General features: G+C 43.4%; 1 protein-coding gene across 2 annotated transcripts in view; it reads right to left on the minus strand.

Annotated features, from left to right (window-relative positions):
• Positions 1–19,685, minus strand: part of LOXHD1 (lipoxygenase homology PLAT domains 1) — a 220,700-nt gene that overhangs the window by 116,169 nt on the left and 84,846 nt on the right. For both annotated transcript variants that reach the window (XM_068563302.1, XM_068563301.1), the window contains exons 9-14: positions 19,456–19,591; positions 18,776–18,936; positions 17,676–17,762; positions 17,119–17,254; positions 6,073–6,227; positions 4,463–4,623 (exon numbers count right to left, since the gene is read on the minus strand). In XM_068563302.1, coding sequence (XP_068419403.1) covers positions 4,463–4,623; positions 6,073–6,227; positions 17,119–17,254; positions 17,676–17,762; positions 18,776–18,936; positions 19,456–19,591 — 836 coding nt within the window. The remainder of the gene's footprint in view (positions 1–4,462; positions 4,624–6,072; positions 6,228–17,118; positions 17,255–17,675; positions 17,763–18,775; positions 18,937–19,455; positions 19,592–19,685) is intronic.

The raw sequence follows: 19,685 nt of genomic DNA on the forward strand, positions 1-19,685 counted from the left end.
AGAAAGCCCAGTAATAAACCCACGCACCTATGGTCAATTAATCCATGACAAAGGAGGCAAGACTATACAATGGTGGAAAGAAAGTCTCTTCAACAAATGGTACTGGGAAAACTGGACAGCTACATGTAAAAAAATGAAATTAGATCATTATTTAACACCGTACACAAAAATAAGCTCAAAATGGATTAAAGACCTAAATGTGAGACCAGACAGTCTAATACTCCTAGAGGAAAACATAGGCAGAACACTCTCTGACATAAATCACAGCAATATCTTTTCCAATCCGTCTCCCAGAGTAATGGAAATAAAAACAAAAATTAAAAAACGGGACCTAATTAAACTCAAAAGGTTTTGCACAGCAAAGGGAACCATAAACAAAATGAAAAGACAACCCACAGATTGGGAGAAAATATTTGCAAATGATGGGACCGACATGGGATTAGTCTCCAAAATTTACAAACAGCTCATGCTGCTTAATATCATCAAAACAAACAACCCAATCAAAAAATGAGCAGAAGACCTAAATAGACATTTTTCCAAGGAAGACATACGGATGGCAAGAGGCACATGAAAAAATGTTCAACATCACTAATGATTAAAGAAATGCAAATCAAAACTACAGTGAGATATCACCTCACACCAGTCAAAATGGCCATCATCAAAAAATCCACAAACAATAAATGCTGGAGAGGGTGTGGAGAGAAAGGAAGCCTCCTACACTGTTGGTGGGAATGTAAATTGGTACAGCCACTCTGGAGAACAGTATGGAGTTTCCTTAAAAAACTAAAAATAGAGCTACCATATGACCCTGCAATACCGCTCCTGGGCATTTATCTGGAGAAAAACATGGTTCGAAAGGATACATGCACCCCAATGTTCATTGCAGCACTGTTTACAATAGCCAAGACATGGAAGCAACCTAAATGTCCATCGATGGACGAATGGATAAAGAAGATGTGATACATATACACAATGGAATATTACTCAGCTATAAAAAAGAATGAATTAATGCAATTTGTAGCAACATGGATGGACTTAGATATTGTCATACTGAATGAAGTATCAGACAGAGAAAGAGAAATATCGTATGATATCGCTTATATGAGGAATCTAAAAAGAAATGATACAAATGAATATATTTACAAAACAGAAACGGACTCACAGACTTAGAGAATGAACTTATGGTTACTGGAGAGGAAGGGTGGAGGGAAGGGATAGTTAGGGAGTTTGGGATTGACATGTACATGCTGCTGTATTTAAAAAGGATAACCAACAAGGACCTACTGTATAGATCAGGGGAAAAAAAGAAAAGAATCCATTTTCTAAAAAATGTGTGAACTCTTAAGTGTTTGGGGACGTGGAGAGCCCTGGGGTATGTCAGAGGCTTCAGCTCCTAGTAGGCCCTACAATCAGCAGCAGCAACAGAATCGCCTGTGTCATCAGCAGACTTGGCTCCTTTCAAAGTGTAACCGGATTTCACCCTCATAATCACTGTAAGACACTTGCTGGTTGGGAAGGCACAGAAGACCAGAGAAGTTAAGAGCTTTGCCCAAAGTCACATAGCAGGTAGGTGGCCAGATTCCTGCCCCTTGCACCACGCTCGTGGCAATTCAGGCAGTGTGGACACTCAGACTTCTTCCTCATCCCGTTTTCACATTCCCCCTCTTCTTCCTTACCTGTCCCAGGACTCAGTCCTCATTTTCTTTAGCCACACTCTCCCTAAAGGATCCTCTCCATTTCCCTGACTTTAAATTCCATCTCTATGCTCTCATTTCCTGATTTTATTTCTCAAGGCCTGACTCTGCCTACTTGATGCACAAGCATCTCAAAACTAACATGGCCCCACTGGACCTGCAGAGTCCACCCATTCCCCAACCCTCAGCCCTTGCTCCCAGGCTTCCCATTTCGGTAGAGAGGGTGACCTCTGCCCACCTACTGAAGGCAGAGACCTGGGGTCTCCAATTCTCCTCTCTCTTAGTGGCAGGTCCTATGAACTCCACCTCCAGGATCCACCTGTGGTGTAGCCCTTGCCCCCACCTTCGCTGCCACCACCTGGGGCCAGGCTGCCAAGTTAAGGGCTGAATTGTGTCCCCGCCCCCCAAGAAAAGATCTGTTGAAGCCTTAACCTTAGTACCTCAGAATGTGACTTTATTTAGAAATAGTGTCCTCACAGAGGTAATTGAGTTAAAATGAGGTCATTAAGGTGGGCCCTCATCTAAAATGACTGATATCCTTATAAAAAGTGGAAATCTGGACACAGAGACAGACACATACAGAGGGAAGACAATGTGAAGACAGAGCGAGAAGATGGCCATCTACAAGCCCAGGAACGCCTGCGGTTACCACAAGCTGAGAGGCATGGAGCAGACCCTGTTCAGAGCTCCTTCAGAGGAGCATGGTCCTGCCGACACCTTGAGTTTGGACTTCTGGCATCCAGAACTGTGAGGCAGAATTCTGTTGTTTAAGCCACTGTTTGTGGTACATTGTTACAGCAGCCCTAGCAAACTAATACATACCGCCATGGACCCCACAACACCTCCTGCCATTCTGTTTCCTCTCTGGACTCCCTACCACCTGTCTTCCACCTAGAAGCCAGAGGGAACCACCTAAAATGGAAGAGCCCCACCAAGCCCTCCTGATATGGGCCTCTGCCCACCTCTGACCCCACTGGGTGGCTTTCTCCTTCGTCCACCTGTTTTGGTCTCATTGAGTTCTAGAACCCTCAAACTCTTTCCCCTGGCACTCTCCTTTTCATCCTGCAAGAAGTCAGCCTAAGTGTCCCCATGAAGACAGACCCACCCACCTTCTCCATCTCTGACCCACCCTCTCCATCTCAGTGTGGCCTCTCCAGCAGCTGCTGCCACCACTGTGCGTTTCCTCCAGCCCACTCCTCAAAGTTAGCAATTGTGGCTTTCTTAGTGTATTCGTTTGCTTATTGTTTAGTTCCCCTCCAGACAACAAACTTCATGAGGACAGGGAGCAAGCATATATAAATGCTTCATAAATATCTTTTGAGTGGATGGGAATAAAACAAGGAAGGCTGCTCCATCCAGCATCCCAGCCAGGCAGCCTCCGGGTCCAGCAGGGAGCAAACGGGTCAGTGTTGAAGAGAGACCAGAACTCTCCCACCCCCTCCTTCTTCGTGCTCCCTCCCCATGTGCCAGGCAGCCCTCACCAACCTCTGCAAACCACTTCCTCAGTCCCATGCCTCTCACCACTTCTCCAGCCTGGATGACCCACCCTCCCTTCTCTTCACCATCCATTCACTCTCCGATCTTCCTTCCAGGCCCAGGTCCTGTTCTGCCTCTCTTGGGAAGCCTTCCCTGGCTCCCCAACCCTTACTTGGAGCCTCTTTCTGTCTATTAGTGCCACTGACTTGGAACTGCCTGCATCATTACCTATTTTTCCAATGTAATCCTCTTAATACTAACAGTGGCCGTACTTTGAAGACTGTAGATGCCTTTGTCATGGACAAAACATTTCACAATCATTTTGCGCTGGGATTGCCCCAGTGGCCCTCCATAGCTGGGAAACTGCTCTTCCTGGGCTGGTGTGGTGGTAAGCAAATCAACTGTAGTAAATGTGTCTGCATGCACATGTGTGCACGAGTGCGTCTGTGTGCCTGGTAGAGAAAGAGCAATGCATTCGCTGCCGGGCTGTTAGGCAACCTGCCCCCACCCACTCCGAGGAGGGCTGCCCTTAGGCGAGAAGCCTGGGCTAGCCCTAAAGAAGTGACCTTGGACACGCAGCACCTCTTCCATAGGTGCAAGACTCAGCTTGGGCCTGGGATTTGCAGAGCCTAGTTGATCCAAAGCTCCAGTTAAGCGTGCACCTCCCAGACATTGCTATGGGCAAATGGGAATGGCCAACCAGACAGCATAAAAAACGCTGGTATTGCTCCTCATTATAGAAATGTCTCTATCAGGAACATCTGATAGAGCCCAAACTGGCTGTGAAAGAAATCCAAATGCTTAAGGCAAAAGAGAAAAGAAACTTTACCTCACTAGTAAGCTGGGGTAAGGAAATGAAAACAAAGTAAAATATCTTGACAAGATATTAAAGGGGAAAATCTGTGGTAGAAGGCCATCCAAATGGGGAAAAAAACCACCTTTAATTCAAAAGTTTAGTTCAGCATGTAACAAAGCCTCTGAGGTAACTCTCAGTTAAAGTCTGAAGTTGTCATATTTTATCATTGAAAAATGCCAACATTTTGGTAATTAATAGACTTAGTAGCACCACACTGGGACACCCAATGCTGCTGTTCCATCACCTGTGTGTGTTGGGGGCAACGGGGATATGAGGCCCAGGTCTAAGTGCCACCAGCAGGGCCACCTCTTTTTTTGCACCGGCTATATCCTTAAGCTACTATTTTGTTCCCTGCACCTGGAATAGGCTGAGTCTTCCCAAAACTAAGGCCCATAACCTAAGCTGGAGAAAATCAAAACAGACAGGACTCATGTACCTGAGACAAGGGAACTCCACGTTGTCGCTCTCGGGCTGCCCCTCCTCTCTCACCAGCACCCGCTCCAGGAACCAGCCACTGCCGCTGCCTTTGCCGTCGTGTCTGATCCTCACCCGCCTTACCTTCCGCATGGTGACGGACTCAATGGTGAACTCATCGGCCTTTGTGGGGAAGAGAGCAAGGCCAGTTAGATGGTGGCTCCCTTGGGACCCAAACACCAAGGGAAGACACGGGCCCAGAAATCCTAAAAGCCATAGCCAATGGGTTGGGCTATTGGTCTTTCACAGGTGGGCCAGGGGCTACCCATAAGGAACAGATTGCACCTCTCCCTCAATTTCTCCCACTGGACTATGTTTGATGTCAAGTTCTCAACAACTGAGGTCTGTATTTTTGGATAAACGATGGCCATTCCCTGTGATGTCCTTTTAAAAGGCAAATCCCCTAGGAGGATTAATATATTAAGCTGTTATCAGCCACTAACCATTTATCATGAATTAATTCCTTGGTTAATCTCCTCTGGCTCCTTGCTGCAGAAGGACACTGGCTCCCTTTTGAGAAAGGGAATGATTAGGGGGACCAGTAGTCTTATTAATTTCACAGTTTTGCCTGCCAGTGAAGCAGCAGGAATGCAGCAGGGGCTGCAGAGTTGCCAAGTCTACACAAGTGTACCTGGGGCCCTCTGGGAACAGGAACTCGAGGGTGGAATTCATGAAGAAAGGAATCAGAAGATGTAGAAAGAAAAGAGTAGGAAATGGTGGAGAAAGACCTCCACTTGAATTCCAGGGCTTGCCCTGCCCTTGCTAAGGAAGAGGTGGCAGAGGAAGGAGAGGACCAAAGCTTACCAAATCTCTTCACCTGATGAGCAAACTTGGGTCTCACATTATTGAACTATGACCCTTAACTGAGCACCTACTGTGTGCTGAGGGTCAGGTCTGCTAGCAGGCAGTATATCTGTCATCTCTAATCCTCACAACAGCCAGCCACAGGTAGGCATCCTTTCCCCCATTTCAGACGCAAGGAAACTGAGGCTCAGAGAATGGAGGGTCTGGCCCCGATCCTCCTGACTCTTTCCCCATTGTTTCACATAGCCTACCCAGTAAATCCAGGTGATGGTTGGGGAAACCAAAGGGAACATTCAGCACGTTAGTAATGAGGCTAGGAATAGAACCCAGTTCTCCCACTTCCATGTTTAGCGTCTTTCCAGATTTCTCTTTCAAAAAGGAAACGAACAAGTTGCCTCCAGTGGTCATGCCTAGTGGAGAAGCAATGTTCCTTCAGGTGTCCCAGCTTTCTGCATGCCTGGGACCTTCAGTCCACACATAAGGTGCCCAGCTTCCTTCCCTGCCCACCCCAGGTGTCTTCCTGCTCTGCCCTCTTCTCAAAGCTAAGGTGTGGGAAGGGGACCGTGACCTCTCTAAGGTGGCTCTCCAACTCCCAGTCTTAGGAGCCTGGTGGCTGTCATGCATGTAGTTCCCTGTTCCCGCACCCAGAGACAGCTTCTCTGTTGGCCGAGGCACCAGTACCAGCGATCAGCTTTACTTAGAACAGGGAAGACAAGGGAGTGGGAAGGTGTGGGGCGGGGCTGAGGGAAGAGCACTGCTGCAACTTACGTTGCCCTTCTCAAACAGGTCGGTGTTATTCCTGCAGTTGTAGAGCAGCCGCTCCCCCGTGTCCCCCACGTCACCAAAAAGGCAGAGGTAGACGTTGGCATCCGTTCCCGCACCTTCAAGTTCCCCAGTGCACACTGTCACACGGTACCGGGCCACTGGCAGGCAGAGAGAGGGACACAACTGGCTGGCAGCCCCCTGCTCCCAGCACTGGCCCTGCTGCTCCCCACCTCTGAGCACTGCCTCCCCCTCTCCCCCCGGCTCTCATCTGGGCTGACCTTGCTCATTCCACCAGCTGCCTCACACTAGTCAAGGGCCAGCTTATCTGCAAATCCCTTGTCCCAGACAGACCAGAGGTTCCCAATCCTGGCTAATTGTCAGAATCCCATGGGAAACTTTTATAAGAATTCAGATTCCTGAGCACCACCTCAGACTTCCCAAATCTTAGTTTCCAGAGCGGGACCACTAAAACTGCATTATTTACAAGCTCCCACAGGGGATTCTGGTGGAGTTGGCAGTGTTTGGGGACCACGGGTCTAATTCAAACATTTTGGCACTTGATTCCATCCAACCCAGTAGACTTTTTGCCTTAGGTTGTCCTCCAATTCATGAGTCCTGTCTTCTTAAGAAAAGTAAGATAACTTTTCTTTTGAACCAGAACTGAGCCTTCCCTTCTCTTCAGAACTCCCCAGTGCTATGGACATGCCAGGAAGAGAAGCAGACAGAAAGGCACAAAGTGCAGCTGCTGTGGGAAGGGCAGCATCGTCTTCCCATGTTGAAAATGTACAGTGGAGCAGGCAAACCTGCATCTGGCACATAAGGCCTTACTTCCTAAGCTAAAAGTGAAATTCATTCATTCATTCATTCATTCCTTTGTCCAATATCTGTTTACTGAAGCCTAGTAAGTGGCAGGCATTATTATAGGTGCAGGGATTCAGCAATGAGCAAACAGACTCCTGTTCAATGGCACCTATATTAAAGTTGAGAATGGAAGAGTGGAGAGGAGAGATGGACAGTAAGATCATAAATCATGAACAGGAAAATTTCTGAGTTGTATCTGTAACAAAGATAGTATAATGGAGTGATGCCATAGGGTGTAATGGAAGTAGGGAGGTGTGCAGTAAGGGGGTGAAGATGATTTAGAGATGCAGAAAAGCTTGCTGCAGGGAGGCAAGGCTTGGACTAAAATGTTGGTGATAGGAGCCAGCCACAGGCGCAGTGAGAGAAGAGGGTGCTGGTAAGTGTGAAGCCCCAATGTGGAGATGAGCAGCTATGTTTCAGGAGCAGAGAGAAGGCCAATATGGCTGGAGTGGAGGGAGAAGGAGGGGATGAGATGAGGCCCAGAGGTGGACAGGGTTAAGACCGGTGATGTGTGATAGGTCAAGGTGAGACATGTGGCTTCCTTTGTGTTTTTGCTTTTAATACAACAGGAAGCCTTTAAAGGACTTTAAGCAAGGAAGTAACTTAGTCTGATCTATGTTTTAAAGAGCATTTGGCTGCCATGTGGAGAACTGATGGTAGGGGAAGAAAGAGTGAATCAGAGAGGCCAGTTAGTGGAATAATTACAGTAGTCTAGAAAAGAGAGGAGGATGCCTAGGACTGGGGGTGCAGTGGAGATGGAGAGAAGTCGGTAGATTAGAGATATATTTTTGAGGTACAAACAACAGTACTTGTTGATGGACTGGATAGGTAATTGAGGGAAAGAGAGGAACCAGGGATGATTCCTGGGTTTCTGGCATGGGCAACTAGGTGAATAGTGTTGGCAACAAGACGTAGGACACTTGGGGAGAATGATGGGTTTGGAGATAAAAATCAATGGTTGTTTGTTCATTATAAATTTGAGATGTTTATTAGATGATCATAAAAAGAGGTCAAGATGGCAGTTGAATATGTGTGTGGAGGGTCAGGAGTGTTGACCTGACTTTGTTTATCATAGGCATATAGATTCCACTGAAAGTCACAGGACCAGATGAGATCCCCTATGGAGAGGATGCAGACAAGGACTATAGAGGGATACCAACATTAGAGGTCAAGCCCAGGAGAAGCCAGCAACTCAGATGAGAAGCAGCAGTCAGTGAAGCAGAGGGATTTTGCTCTGAACCTAAAACTGCTCTAAAAAGTCTATTTTTTTAAATGAAGGGAATATTAAGGCATTCCCAGATAAACAAAAATAAAAGAATTCATCACCATCAGACCTGCTCTACAAGAAATACTAAAAGGAGTCCTTCACATTGGACATTAGACAGTAACTTGAACACACCCAAAGACATAAAGAGAACCAGGAAAAGCAATGACTTAGGTAAATATATAGACAGTATACTTTAATTTTTGTTTGTAACTCTTTTCCTCTCAAATCTTATATAAAAGACAACTGCATAAAGCAATAAATATAAAACTGCATTGGTGGGTTTATAATGTACAAAGATATAATCTGTATGGCAATATAGCACAAAGGAAGTGAAAAGAAACAAACCTACACTGGAGCAGAGTTTTTGTATATTACTGAAATTAAGTTGGTATTAATCTGAACTAGAATGTTATAAGTTAAGATGTTAATTGTAATTCCCTGGTATAATTCCCTAAGTGTAATTCTTCCTACTAAGAAAATAACTCTCTCTCTATATACATACATATATATATATATATATATATATATATATATATATATATATATATATATATATATATATATATATGTATGTATGTATATATATTAAAAGAAACAAGGGAACTAAAATGGTATTCTAGAAAATATCTATTTACCACAAAAGAAAGAAGAATAAAGAAACAACAAAAAAAGACAAGATATATGGAAAGCAAATAGCAAAATGGCAGACATAAATCTTGCCTTATTAGTAGTTACATTAAATGTAAATGGACTAAATATTTCAATCAAAAGGCAAAATGTGGTAATCCTGCAGAGACAGGATGGGTCTCCCTACTCCAAATTTGCTCAGCTATCAAGGCTGATGATACCACGCATGTACCAAGAGTGAATATAAAATGATTATTCACATAATGAGGAGTTCTGGAGAGAGCATGATAGGCCCTCAAGCAGGTCCAAAAATGGCTGGAGACAGCAGAGAGGGATGACTGGTTTGACATTTTATGGTGGTTAAGGGGTGAGATTTTCTTCACATGGGTCCTTGTATGGCTTGAACTTTCCACAAGTGTGAAGGAAGGGAGCATCCAGGCTTTCTTACCAAATTGCCCAGACATGAGGCAGAAAGCTACTGGTGTAACTGGAAAGCTGTCAGCAGTCAAATATGAAAAAGAAGTCATATTCCTTATTACACAGAGATTGGCAGAATAAATAATGCATCTAACTATCTGATATATGGAAGAGACACACTTTAGATTCAGACACAAATAGGTTGAGAGTAAAAGGATGGCTCAAGAAGAAATAGACAATATGAATAAATTTATAACAAGTAAAAGATTGAATCAGAATTTAGAAAACTACACATGAAGAAAAACCCAGGCCTAGATGTCTTCACTACTGAATTTTACCAAACATGTAAAGAAGAATTAATACCAATTCTTCTCAAATAAAGTAGAAGGAAATACTTCCAAACTCATTTTGTGAGGCTAGCATATCCCTGCTCCAAAACCAGACAAAGATACCACAAGAAAAGAAAACTACAGAACAATGTTATGAATACAGATGCAAAAATCCTCAAAAAAATATTAGCAAAACAAATCCAGCCCCATAAAAAAGAACTATACACCATGGCAAGGTAGGATCTATCCCAGGGATACAAGTTAAATTTCTGAAAATCAAGTAATGTAATATATCATATCAATAGAATAAAAAAACAAAAATCACATGATCATCTCAATAGGCTCAGAAAAAGCATTTGACAAAATTCAACACTCTTTCTTGATGAAAAATCAGCAAACTAAGAATAAAAGGGAACTTCATCAACCCATAAAAGTCATCTATGAAATACCCACAGCTGACATCATATTTAATGGTGAAAGAGTGGATGCTTTCCCCCTAAGATCAGGAGCAAGACAAGGATCTCTGCTCCCACCACTTCTATTCAACATGGTATTGGAGGTTTTAGCCAAGGCAATTAGGTATCCAGATTGGAAAGAAGTAAAACTATCTCTCTTCATGGATGACATGATCTTGTATATTGAAAATCATAAGGAATACACTAAAAACTATTAGAACTAATAACACTTCAGCAAAGTTGTGGAGTACAAGATCAATATAACAAAATCAACTGTATTTCTATTACCTTTCAATGAACAATCTGAAAATAAAATTAAGAAAACATTTCCATTCAAAATAACATCAAAAAGAATAAAATAGTTATGAATAAATTTTAAAAAAACAAGTGAAAACCAATTAATAAGTCATGGAGTTGTAATGTACAGCATGGCAAATATGGTTAATAATACTATATTGCATATTTGAAAATGCTAATACAGTAGATCTTAAAAGTTCTCATCACAAGAAAAAAATTATGTAACAACGTGTTGTGATGGCTTTTAACTAGACTTACTGTGGTGATCACTTTGCAATATATACAAATATTGAATCATTATGTTGTACACCTGAAACTAAATATAACATTGTAAGTCAATTATACCTCAGTAAAAAAAAAAAGTGAAAAACTTAAGCTCTGAAAACTAAAAAACTGTTGAAAGAAATTAAAGATGTTCAGAGATTGGAAGACAATATTGTTAAGATGGCAATACTTCCCAAACTGATCTACAGATAAAATGCAATCTCTATCACAATCTTAAATGATTTCTTTGTAGAAATTGACAAGCCATCTCTAAAATACATATGGAATTTCAAGGAACCCAGAATAGCCAAAACAATAGCAAAAAAGAATAATAAAGAAGAATAACAAGTGTTGGCAAGGATGTAGAGAAATTGGAACTCTCATACATTGCTGATGGAAATGCAAAATGGTGCAGCTGTTTGAAAAATAGTATGATAGTTTCTCAAAACTCAAAACAGCATTACCATACAGCCAGCAATTCAGCTCATAGGTATATATCCAAGAGAACTGAAAACATATGTCCACACAAAAACTTTACATGAATATTCATAGCCACATTATTCATAATAGCCAAAAAGTAGAAACAACCCAAATGTCCATTAACAGTTGAATGTGGTATATCCATACAGTGAAATATTATTCAGCATTTAAAAGAAATGAAATACAGATGCAGGCTACAAGGTGAATGGACATTAAAAACATTATGCTAAGTGAAAGAAACAGATACAAAGAGTCATATATTAAATGATTCCATTTATATGAAACGTCCAGAACAAGCAAATCTATAGAGACAAAAAATAGATTATTGGTTTAAACAGATGGGTAAGTACAGAGATAAGGAGTGAGGTGGGGGAATGGGTGTGAGTGTTAATGGGTATGGGTATGCAATGAAAATGGTCTGGAATTTGATAGTGGTCATGGATACATGACTCTATCAATATACTAAAAGCCACTGAATACTTTAAGTAAATGAATTGTATGGAAAATGAATACCTCAATAAAGCTGTTTTTAAAAATGGACACTACTCATTGGTGGTCCATCTAAAATGAATATAAAGTACATGAGGAATGAGACAAATCACCAGTAAGTTTAATTTAATTTTTCAGTTATATACCTATTTTTATTTGGAGATATGAAGACATCTGAAAATTAAATTTGACCTTTAAATATGTGGGTCTGAATATATAGTGTCTATAGCAAAAGCATTTGTTAGAAGAAAAGGTCAAGGATAACTGCTTATCCACAGACCTGCCTGAATGGGGCTGGTAAAGAGTCTCCTGCCCCCAACACTGCCTCTTCAGAGGGACAGCACCTGAAATTCAACCACTGCTGCCTCTCCAATCAACTCTGTTAAAATTCAGAAGATAAATATTTTAAACTTTTAGCCTTCGCATAAATAAAGCTGATGCTTTTGTGTTAAGCTCCCAATGATAGGCTGTGTTAACTACTGTAAGAGGAACAAAGAGCATTAACTGGGGTGAGTACTGAAACGTGGAAGCACAAAAGGGAAGGGAGGGCACCAGTCTCACTTCATTCTGACTTTTGATGAAGTTCGGTTTTGCCTTTCTGGGCTGTATCTATTAGGCCATTCCCAGAGGCAAGCTGATGAGGGAATTTAGAAATCTCTATGCCTGGGAATTCCAGTCCCCTTTGTTCAGGAGCTCGAAGGTCCTATTGGCTGGACATTGTCAGGGGTCCCAATTCTCTCTAGGGGCCACTCCCAGCCCACCTGCCACTGACGTTCTAAGCACCTTCCTGGCAAGAAGTCTGTGGACAATTAAAAATAATTATATTAGCCATCGGCAGTGAAAGACTTTAAACAGATGGGTGAGTACTAGAGCCTCTTGTACTTTAATTTTAAAATTACAGCTCAGCCTGATTAGCAAGAAGTTACAGTTTTCAGCACTTGAGTCCAGTGGTCTCTTGCCACTCATCAGTGGTATGTAATCCCTTCTGCTGGGCATGCAGTGGAGAATGCAGATCTCATTGGTTTTACTATCTCACGTAGCTCCTGAGGGAAAGGCAAGGTGGAGATAAGTTGTGGGCTGTTGAGTGTTTTGTCTGTGTCTCCTGGTCTGTGTTAATCAGTGCAATCACCCCCGAAGGCATCTTGGCTCTCAGATGTGGTGTTAATTGCTTGTTTGACTGGCCCTTATTTTTTAAGTAAACTAGGAGTACACAATTTCAAACTTAGAGAATTGGTTTTAAATTGGTATTTACTCATTTTACATGAGTCCAAGACTCTCCACTGAAGGGATTTTCAGGAAGCCCTGCACATCATACCTTGGTATACCTTGGTACCAACTGGGGAAGTGAGATGTTGCCACCAGCTCTATTTACTGTTACAAAGAAGCATCCAGACCAGAAAAGGAGATTTGAGTTCCTGTAGAGGTGAGTGAGGACATGGGAGTGTTCCAAGAACAAGAGGAATTTATGTGGGCCAGAAAGAACAGTTGGGGGAAAGAAATTAGAGTTGATATGGGCTCCAAAGTACTGCCAAGGACCCCCAGAAGGCATTAAACTGCCCTTATAGCCAGGACAGACAGCCCTTCTGTCACTGACATGGGTCCTTGAACTCGTTAATCAATAGAAATTGATAAGAGGCCAGAAGAGAAATTCAGGCAAAGCTTTACTGGGACTCGTGCCACAGCACGAGGGAGTGAAAACAAGTAAGAGGTGCCCTTGCTTGCTCTCTGAGGAGGGCGAGCTGGTCCCTTAAATGGGGTGAGGGTGGGGGCGGATCGGTGGGTCAGGCTGGAGGGGCGGCTTAGGTGTCTGTCCACACCCTTGGTGGTGCTGTGTGCAGGGATTATGCTTTCGCTCCCGGTACCTCAGGAATGGCAGTTGGTTTGTGGTCTTTTTGTATCTTATAATTGCCCCCAACTGCAGTTATGTGTGCAGTTATTTTTAGTCCCTTATAGTTTCTTTGTATTCTGTTGCTAGAGGTTCAAACACTCCAGTAAATGGTGCCAGGTCCCAGCTTATCTCACTTCAATCCAATACTAGTCATTAGAGAATTTTTTTAAATTGCAGTTGTTCTTTAATAGTATCACAGAAGGCAAAAACAAACAAAAGACAGCTATGATAGCCCCATATCTTATACACTGTTTAAAATGTTTCAAGGGTGTTTTTGTATGTAACCTATAGAAATGCTCTTCCTCCCCGCCCCTCCCACCGTGATCTCTCCTTATCTATCAAATCTCTACCATGGAAGACCTAGCTCAAATGCCTGAACAAAGTTTCTCCCATCTTGCTCAGCAGGAAGTTTACCTCCCTCCTGTGTCTACAGCATTCATTCAACTCCTACCAGTTCCACCTTCAGAGTGTTTCTTGAATTTATGTCCTCCTCCGCAGTCTACCTGAACCCTGCCCAATTTCAGGACCACTTTTTCTTTCCCCTGGATGATTTCTTAACGGCTTGTCCCTGAAATACATCCTCCACACACCCACAAGTCCTTGACAGAGCAGGAGAAACGTGGGGAGGAAGGAACTGGATGGCGTTCAAGTTCAAGGGTGGTGTGAGTGTCATCAAGGTCATGAGAGGCCTGGGAGGGCAGGAGCCTGAGTCAGAGGTGGGGACTGAGTCAGAGTTCAGAGGAGCAGCTTTGTGGGATGAGCCCAAGTGAGGTACTGGGGAGTGGCTGGTTGCATGGGAGGGAGGTGGAGGTGAGCAAAGTGGATGAGGACCAGCACGTGGATGAATGGGTTTTCCACATGGACGTTGATGGAAGCAGAAAAAAAGCTCTCAGGTTTTGATATGCGCAATAATTACTTGGTGTGCTTGATAAAAGTACCGATTACCAGGCATAGCCCTCAGAGAGCCTAGTCAGTATATCTGGGATTGGGCCCAGGGATCTTCATTTTAACAAACACTCTAGGCAATTTTTATATAAATGGGACCTTGAGCATACTTTCAGAGACACTATCTGTTATGGGCTGAATTGTGTCCCCCCCACCAAATCCATATGTTGAAGTCATAACCCCCCAGTACCTCACAATGTATTTGGAAGTAGGATCTTTAAAGAAGTAAATAAAGTAAAATGAGGTCATATGTGTGGGCCCTAATCCAATATGATTGATGTCCTTATAAGAAGAGATTAGGACATAGACATGAGCACACACACAGGGGAAAGATCATGTGAGGACACAGCGAGAAGATGGTCATTTTCAAGGCAAGGAGAGAGGTCTCAGGAGAAAGCCAATCTGCCAACACCTTGATCTTGGGCTTCTAGCCTCCAGAACTGTGAGAAAATAAATTTATGTTGTTTCAGCCCCCCAGTCTGTGGTATTTTGTTATGGCAGCCCAAGCAGACTAGTTCACTGTCCTAGAACAATGGTAGGAGTTGAGGGGTCTAGAGAATGACCAGGGGGCACCTTGCAAAAGAGGAACATGTCCAGAGTGAACAGAAGATGGAAATGAGCTGGGGCAGAGGCCACATGGTGGGTGGTGTGAGCCTCAAGGCCGAAAGGGCAGAGGGAGTCAGGAGAATGCCCCCTCCCGCTAGCCCCACAGTTGTGAGGACGGAAAACTGGGTTTTGGGGGGAGGGGAGCCATGCTTCAGTCAAGGTAAGGAGGAGATGGAGGTAAAAGAACATCCTGGACATTTAAGTAAAAATGGCAGCTTTCTCTCTGAAAAATATCTCACTAAAACGATAGCATACAGGTATTTTAAAGATTTAACCAAACAAAAAATTTTCACCAATAAGGCTCAGGGAAAGGGATGAATATAGACAACAGCAACCAAATTTCAGAAGCTGGAGCACAGCTAGAAAAGTGTGCTTTTCACAGTGACTTAGCACAGTGGGTCCGCACCAGGAGCACTGACAGCCCTTAGAAATTTGTTGGACAAATTCCTGAGCTCCCCACCCCAGACCTACTGAATTAGAAAATCTGTGGGTGAGCCCCAGCAATCTGTGTTTTAAGAAGCCCTTCAGGTGACAATGCTGAAGTTTGAGGTCCCCTGACTTAACAGACCAGAGAGAATTGATCAGAGCTATCAGCTGTGAAATTTGAGAAGTAAGGTTGCAAAATGTCTCAGGAATGACAGCACCAGGTAACTTTAGAAATAGGGAGTGAGGGGCTAAAATTATGAGAACTGGTTAGAAGGATTTAGAAAGCAGTTAGATCCCAAGACCATCTCTTCAATTGTTCATACCTGCAGGCTCAATTCTGGCACATAAAGAGGGCAGATCAGGTAACAGCAGGTGTGTTTCTGCCTTGGTGGGATACATGTTACATGGAGTCCTAATTGGGGGGTGGGCAGGAATCATATGTTATTTATCATATTTACAGGGAGATGATAGCCTTGTTGCCAAAGAAACTACTGCTGAATGTGAAAAGGCAGAGTATAGTTTGCTGACCCAGGAGGCAGGAGATCTTGTTCTAGGTCTCACTCTGTCTCTAACTGTATAAACAGGGCAAGAACTTCCTCAGTTTCCTTATCTGCATCAGTCTATTTTAAGGACCTTTGAACACAAATATTCCATAGTCCATTTTAATTAGTCCATTTTAATTAATTCCATAGTCCATTTTAATTAAAAATGAAGAAGAATCATAAAATAGTACTAATTGCAAGCATTGCCTAATTAGACTAACAGGATGATCCCTTTTTAGATATTTGCTGTTTGGGGTTTCTATGTTTTTATGTATTTAACTCTGTTCAAATTGTTTAAAAATATATATACAGAGCTTCTACTGGGTGTGCAAATGCCTGAGAAGTGACACTATCCAAATACTTAGAAGGACTACTGGAACTATGGGTGACATTGTAATTTACTTTTTGTAATTTTGCAATGTTATTTTACTATTTAAAAAAATTAAGCACAGCCACAAGGATAGAAAATAGGTTAATTATATTAAGTGCCAATTCTGATCAATTGCTGATGTTTGCTTGCAGTGCTATATTGAGGGCTATGAAGCTCATTTCAGACTAAATGGGAGAGAATGCTGTGATTACTCAGTAATGTCTGCCAAGGGAAAAGGTTAGGACATGTGCCGTGTATTTGCCAGCACTCTGGTGGTATAACCTAGAGGCAAAATGATCTCCTTTTCCCTCTTTGAATGTGGATGCTAGACTCCAGATTAAAAGCTCAGCTCTCTTCTACTAGTCGCAAAAAGAAATAGAGGATTCATAAGGGAGCAGTCAAGTGTGGCTATAAGAACCCAGATCCAGCCTTCCTTTTTGAGGACCATCTTATGCATAATTCGAAGTGGATGTTTCCTTTAATTTCAGGGAGTGCCTGGAGAAATATTGTTCAGTGTGGATTCTTCTCATCCCCTCATAGCCAACCTGAAGACCCAGAAATCTCCCCATTCTCACCCATGCCCATCATAAAGCCTTAGCATCATGCCTTGGAGATGGTTCCTACAAGCCGGTCTTGAGTCTAGGACTTTCTAAACCCATTCCTCATTCAGAGGGAGCCTGATGATGCATAGTGGACAAGACTACCAGCTCATGGGCTAGACACCCATTGGCACACCAAGTAAGAGTTCCATTACCTCCCCCAGGATGAGAGCCAGTCAATACTTACTGCCCATTATCCTCCGTACTGTTGGACCCTCAGCAGTCATTTCCCTAACGATCTCATTGTCATCCTCATTGGCATCCAGCCAGCGATTGCAGTTGAAGTTATACTTGTCCTTGGTCAGAGTGTTCATCAGGGTCATCTGGAATGAAGCCCTGGAGTGAGCAAGTGGGTGTACCAGAGATATGCCTTGAGGTTCCCGTTCTGCTAGTTCATCTCAAGGAGGACAAGGCCGTCCCCTAGGGATGACTCTTGTGGAAGATGGAGTGCCAGATTAATATTTATCCCTCTGGTCCCCTGGAGACCCACAGTTGCCTAGCAGCCAGGTGATTAGGACACAGTGCAAGCCTGCTGCAACCTAAGCAACTTCTTAGTCTACTTTGGAAGTCCTGTCCGCATCAGGAAGTCCATGTGTCATGTGTCCAAATTTAGGTCTCACTACAACCCTTCCCCACCCACACTCCCAACAGATAAAGGCAAACTAACAAGACAAGGTCATTAGAAAGAGACCATTTTGGTTCCTCTCCCAACCACCTTCTAACCCCCAAGATGGTACATCTCACCCTTTCTAAATGCCATCCAGAACCAGGACTCCTTTTATTATGCCATGCCCGAATCTTATAAAACCTGCCGAGGTCTGGGAGCTCAATCTATGGTGAGAGATAACAAGGTATGAGTGGACAGAACCAAGTGAAATGTGTTTATCCTCATAGCTGACCCCCTGCCAGGAGGGTACCCACTTTGAGCTGTTTCTTCAGCATCAAGGGTGGGTTTGCTTCAAACCACCCTCATATATTCTATCTTCTTGTGCTCTTTTAACCAACGGCACATGAGGGAGAGACAGCCATGTAGAGCTAAGGTTCAGTCTGGGCTGGTGAAACTGAACAAAAATAACTGACCCACAGTAGGATCCAGACTAAATAAAATCTTCCAAGCAATAAGCTTTCAATTACAAAATCCATATGGCAGCCCTGCAAATTAGCACAGGCCCACGGCCTCAGGACTCTGCTGGGCACTGAAACAGACAAAAAGATCAATACAGTGGTCATGCCTTTTCCCTAGGGGCTCAAAGTCTAGCCAGGAAGACAAATACATAAAGAGCAATGAACTGAAGGTATAATAGAAGCGCCAACGGGGTGCTCTGAGAAGAGAGCTGCAAATTACAAATTATTCTTACCTAAAGGTCAGAGCTGCACTTCCGTTGACAAAACAAGCCTTGCTCTGCTTATATACATACTGAAAATTTAAAGCTGAATTTCTTTTTAAATGTTCCAAAATGTATACTTTCCTTTAAATTTGTTCCTCACTCTCTAATTCAGTCCACATTGGTTGGTGTGACACTAACTGTGCTCAGGGTCTCTGCTCTACAATGATTCCCCAAGTCACCAGGCTCCTGAATGTCCAAAGCCATTACATACTTGCTTCTTCTCCCATGCTTGGTTCTGGACTGTTTGATTCAGATGAAGGGCCAGATCTAAACTGCACCCCATCAGTACATTGCCCATACATTAAATGTGGCATTCCTTGCAGGGGTCTAGGGACTCTATTTTACCTTTTTATCTTCAAACTTGATCCAAACCTGGCTTAGAAAACCAGAATCCCATGACAAATGCTTCTTACACCCCTTCCTCCTTCTTCCCTCCCACTCTGTCACACTTCCTACCCTAAATTTCTCAATTATTCCAGGTTTGAACCACTTGTTGTTGGGATTCAGGAGAATCTCATCTGTCCGCCCCTTCTGCCCATAAATCTGGATGAAGATAGGAGAGTTGGTACCAGCTTTCTTCAAGTCGGTCGTCCAGACCCACAGGGACCATGGGAATTCTGCAGAGACAGGTCAAGTTGTACCATAAACTTCAAAAGTGAAGAGATTTTCAAGCTACCAGTGGGGAAGACAAGCAAATCAAAGGTGATCAGGACTGAAGTGCAGGTTGTATACAGGTGTGTCCTACTCTCAGAAACCCATTATAACAAATACTAAATTTGGGAAGTCAAGGATTCCTTGCTATTTGAAAGAGTGTGCCTTAATGTTCCTTTTAATGGTGAGAGTCTATTAGTATGTTTTAAATAGGGGGAAGAGTTGACTGCACCCACCCTGTGCATTCAGAGTGCACTGTATTCAACCATTCAGTTTAACAACCAGCCCATCACAGCAACTTAATGATTTGGGGCTGCTGGAGTATCAGCCTTGGTGCCACGTCTGTAACTCTGTGTGGTCTGTACCTTGGAGAACTGAGGTCCCTGGGGGACCCTTTCCCTTCCTTTCCAGAGGAGAATTGAGAAGAAGGAGTGCCCAGTGGTTTGACATCCTGGCCTTTGCTGGCTCTGGGCCCCTCCACCTACTTTTCAGCCTCTTCTTCCTGAGAGACACCATCTCGTAGAGCTGCCTCTCGATCAGCCCATCTGCCTTCTTCTCATCCAGCCAGTTGCTGCAAGGGAAGGTCTGCTGGATGCCAGTGAAGGGGCACAAAATCACCACCTGGGGGAGCAGATCACATCTCCTACAGTAGGTCCCCTGGCTGGGACTTCTTTGTAATGTTCAACAGCCTCCTTAGCCCCACATTTAGGGTTGT

This window comes from Eschrichtius robustus, chromosome 14 (genome assembly GCF_028021215.1).
Source record: "Eschrichtius robustus isolate mEscRob2 chromosome 14, mEscRob2.pri, whole genome shotgun sequence".
NCBI lineage: Eukaryota > Metazoa > Chordata > Mammalia > Artiodactyla > Eschrichtiidae > Eschrichtius > Eschrichtius robustus.